General features: G+C 38.6%; 1 protein-coding gene across 1 annotated transcript in view; it reads left to right on the top strand.

The window, feature by feature from the left end:
* Positions 1-861: 861 nt before the first annotated feature.
* Positions 862-3,927, top strand: part of psma4 (proteasome 20S subunit alpha 4) — a 6,738-nt gene continuing 3,672 nt past the window's right edge. The window contains exons 1-6 of the mRNA XM_071513439.1: positions 862-907; positions 1,445-1,475; positions 2,516-2,558; positions 2,933-3,095; positions 3,397-3,474; positions 3,589-3,677. Coding sequence (XP_071369540.1) covers positions 1,473-1,475; positions 2,516-2,558; positions 2,933-3,095; positions 3,397-3,474; positions 3,589-3,677 — 376 coding nt within the window. The 5' untranslated portion in view covers positions 862-907; positions 1,445-1,472. The remainder of the gene's footprint in view (positions 908-1,444; positions 1,476-2,515; positions 2,559-2,932; positions 3,096-3,396; positions 3,475-3,588; positions 3,678-3,927) is intronic.

The following is a 3,927-nucleotide window of genomic DNA, read 5'->3' as shown; positions in this document are numbered from 1 at the left end:
GAGTATCAAAGTAGACGTACTCATTATGCAAACTGTCCCCATTTAGAGTTATATTTTTCACAAATTATTGGAATATTAATACTGATTTATTGACATACATGTACATGTAAGCATCATTTTAAAGTTGTCAACGTGGAGCTAATCTTAACAATTTAGCTATACTTTTGGGTAGTCTAATCTATAACAATGCTATTTTATAGTTATTTTATAAAGATGATCAAATGTTTTAAATATAAAATATTGATCTGAAAAATAACTAGTAACTATAGCTGTGAAATAAATGTAATGTAAGTACAATATTTCCCTCCAAAATGTAGTGGAGTATAAGTAGCAAGTAGCATAAAATGGAAATACTCAAGTAAAGTACAAGTACCTCAAAATTGTACTTAAGTACAGAGTAAATGTACTTAATTACTTTCCACCACTGGTTCCAACCCCAACTACCATGCAGGCTTTCTTTAAATAGTGATTAGCCTACTGAAGATACATTTTGTTCTCTAAAATTGATTCATAAAGTCCAGAAGGATAAAGTCAAACTCAAGAACAAGGGGAAAATTCACAACATTTATATTGCCTATTGCATCTTTAATGGGATGTAGTCATAAAAATCCCATTCTGGGGCAGCCTGTCTCTTTAATTTACTGTTAAAAACAATTACAGCTCCAATGCAATTTGATGCGAAAAATCACTATTCTTAAACAGGATGTATAGTCTAGGTTTATATGATATTATTCCATATTAAGTCTGTGTTTCTTTACTGTTCATGCAATAACATAACGCAGACCTATTTTATTCAACAGCGCGAGGGGGCGCCCGCGTCCTGAATCTCGGTGCGTGCGCTTCCTTACTCTCTGGCGTCATCAACCAGCGCCCATTAACAACAGAGGAAGCAAAAGTTAGTTGTCCGGTAAGCTGTTTATTCTTACATTTTAACTAAATCGTACTCTATTGGTTAAGTGTGCATTCTCCAGTCTATTTTTTTTATGGGTGAGATTTATAAATGAAATGCGAATAATAGTTATTTAAGCCTGAAGTGGATCACACACAACATTAGCTAAAATTTTGCTGCTTCATTCATGTTCCCTAGTTAGCCGCCGGTTAGCTACGTTAGCTGGCTTCACTGGGATGTGTGAGCAAATGTATGGCAAAGAATAAGTTTATCCTAATGTTTGAAATCTAGAATAATCCGACAGTTAAATCTATACAACTTTAACCCATCACCTCCGTGTCATCTAACGTTAGCCAACGTTCATTTAGTTGCTAACTAGCAGCTTTCAGTTCTGTCTCTTTCACTTTCACTGCACCAGAGACAGCCAAGCAGGCGACCAAGCAAATCTATATCAACTAATTTCAGCTGTTTCTCTCTATTAGCCTTGTACTGTTTACTTCATGACTAAGTTAGTCAGCTGAACTTGAGTAATGTTGCTTTCTGTTTGTTCTCTAGCGACAGGGTTTGACTGCAGCCTCCAGGAATGGTGAGTTCCCTTTAACAACTTGATTTCTAAATGTTGAATTGGTTTTGTATTCATCATGGTCACGCAAAGGGTGACAGTGAGCACCCAAGAGGAGTTTCTGGGGATATGGGTACATTTTCTGGAAGAGAAATGTTAACACTTCTATAAAATAAAGCTCACCAGGTTACATAAATTCAAAACAAGCATTCTTATGAGCCTCTCATTCAGTGTCCTTGGAGTAGCTCCAGGAAGCAGGGTTCCTACGCAGGTCTGGAAAAGTATTAAAAATGAATTTGATCATTTCCAGGTCTTGAATAGTTTGGGAATTTGAAAAAATGCTTGGAAAAGTATGGAAAATGTTGTGGTTCAGGTCCAATACACACATAATTATAGATTTTATGTTGTTGTAGACTCACTTTGAGTCCACAGTTTTCGTTGATGTGAAGAATAATGTTCAGATAGAGGGACGCTCTTATTACCCAGCCGCTGTCAGCATGCATGTATTTGATATATCAATACCGACCAAAATCAAATCCAGTCAAGAACATAGGGTCTGGGAAAAATATGGAATTTCAAAATGGAAACCGTGTAGGAACCCTGCCAATCATCTCACATATTCTGATATTTGTCGCTGTGAAGAACAATCTTCATCTATACAGTGATATGAGCTAGTTAGCAGGGGCAAGATGTCTCTCTGCGTAAATCATATTGAACACCAGACAAAATCTTCAAAACAAATCAAGGTCTGGAAAAAGTATGGAATTTTTTAATTGAAAATGTGTAGGAACCCTGAGGAAGAGTATCTTAGACTAGTTTAGCTAGCTTTGTCTGTAGCTTTAGGAGAGAATTGTTAATGTTTAAATACTGACTGAACTGCCCAAGCAGGAGAAGAACAAGGAATTTGTTAGATTGCAAAAGAAAAAAGCAACAAGTGATGTTTCACTTGCTTCATATGTAACCCAAGTTGGCGGATGCTGTTTGATGGGATATTTTCTGCTCAGTGCCATTTTGAAGTTGAAGAAGTCTTAACTAGCTCTCATCTGCCGTCTGTTTGCTTTCAGTCTCGACGATATGATTCACGAACAACCATCTTCTCCCCAGAGGGTAAGAGTCTGGTTTTTGAACAGGATGCCTGATGAAGTTGGAAAGCTATATATTGTGTGCAGGCACTGAATTTCTTTATTGTGGTTTTCCTTTTGGTTCAGCTCCAGTTTTGTGAGAATTTTTGGGGCATGCATATTCACCTTAAGAGTTTTTTTTTTTCTTCCCTCAGCCATTGGCAGACATCTCACTTCTTAAATTCCTTGCCTTATTTGTTGACCCTGCCTTTTTTTTTATCCTTATGAATGTCTGCATAGCTTTTTAGGCTAGCATATGACATTATAGTTGTAAAATACATTCATCTGAGTGCATATTCTATGTATTTCAATAGTGTACAACACATGTCCTCACCTGACAGTGCTGTGTGTCGTTGGCAGGGCGTCTGTACCAGGTAGAGTACGCCATGGAAGCCATCGGCCACGCCGGCACCTGCCTCGGCATTTTAGCCAACGACGGAGTGCTGCTGGCCGCGGAGAGGAGGAACATTCACAAGCTGCTGGATGAAGTGTTTTTCTCAGAGAAAATCTACAAGTTAAACGAGTGAGTTACTGCCTTCTTTTCTTTAGTTTCAAAACAGAGTACAGACCAGAAAGTGAGTTTTGAAAGCCAGAAGTCTCAGCACCTGTTGAAGAAATTGCTGACTCATCGGTATTGATCAACAATACAAATAAAGCAAATATGCCAGTGTGTCCAAGTGTGTATTTGGCTGTTGTTGGCTGTTCACATTATCAGATATACAGAGGGAAAAACATTGCTCTTGTTATTGTTGTATGGTTCCAATGGCAGCCTTTCACTGTTTTTGTACCACTGGCCTCATCCTACACTCTCCATTATCTTGCAGAGATATGGCGTGCAGTGTGGCGGGAATTACATCAGATGCCAACGTGCTGACCAATGAGCTGAGGCTTATAGCACAGAGGTAAGTTCAGACGCAGAAACGTTTTTTTTTTTGTTTAATCCTGGATGCAACCAAATGACAAAATAAAAGTAATGTGACTATGGGGTGAATGTGTTGTTGCTGCTGCTGTCCCAGGTTCCTGCTGCAGTACCAGGAGCCGATCCCCTGTGAGCAGCTGGTCACTGCCCTGTGTGACATCAAACAGGCCTACACCCAGTTTGGAGGTACGGGGCAGAAACACATTAAATTCTGTTTTAGCCAAAGCCAAAGCTTTCATTTTTACATGTAACAGTTACACGCTGAGGAACACGGCTTTGCCAAAACATATATGGCAGCCAAATTATGACTTTTAACTTTCTGCACTTTGACCTTGTTTTTATCAAAATGGACAGGGCTGCGCAATTATGGCTAAAACAATAAGCCTAATTATTTTGCTGAATATTGTGATCAAGATGATTAATCCCCATTATTGGT

The sequence above is a fragment of the Centroberyx affinis genome, unplaced genomic scaffold, assembly GCF_046629955.1.
Source record: "Centroberyx affinis isolate AG114_WGS23_722 - 3 ecotype Tasmania unplaced genomic scaffold, CSIRO-AGI_Caff_v1 ptg007171l_1, whole genome shotgun sequence".
Taxonomy (NCBI): Eukaryota; Metazoa; Chordata; class Actinopteri; order Beryciformes; family Berycidae; genus Centroberyx; species Centroberyx affinis.
This window is presented reverse-complemented; position numbering and strand designations above follow the sequence as displayed.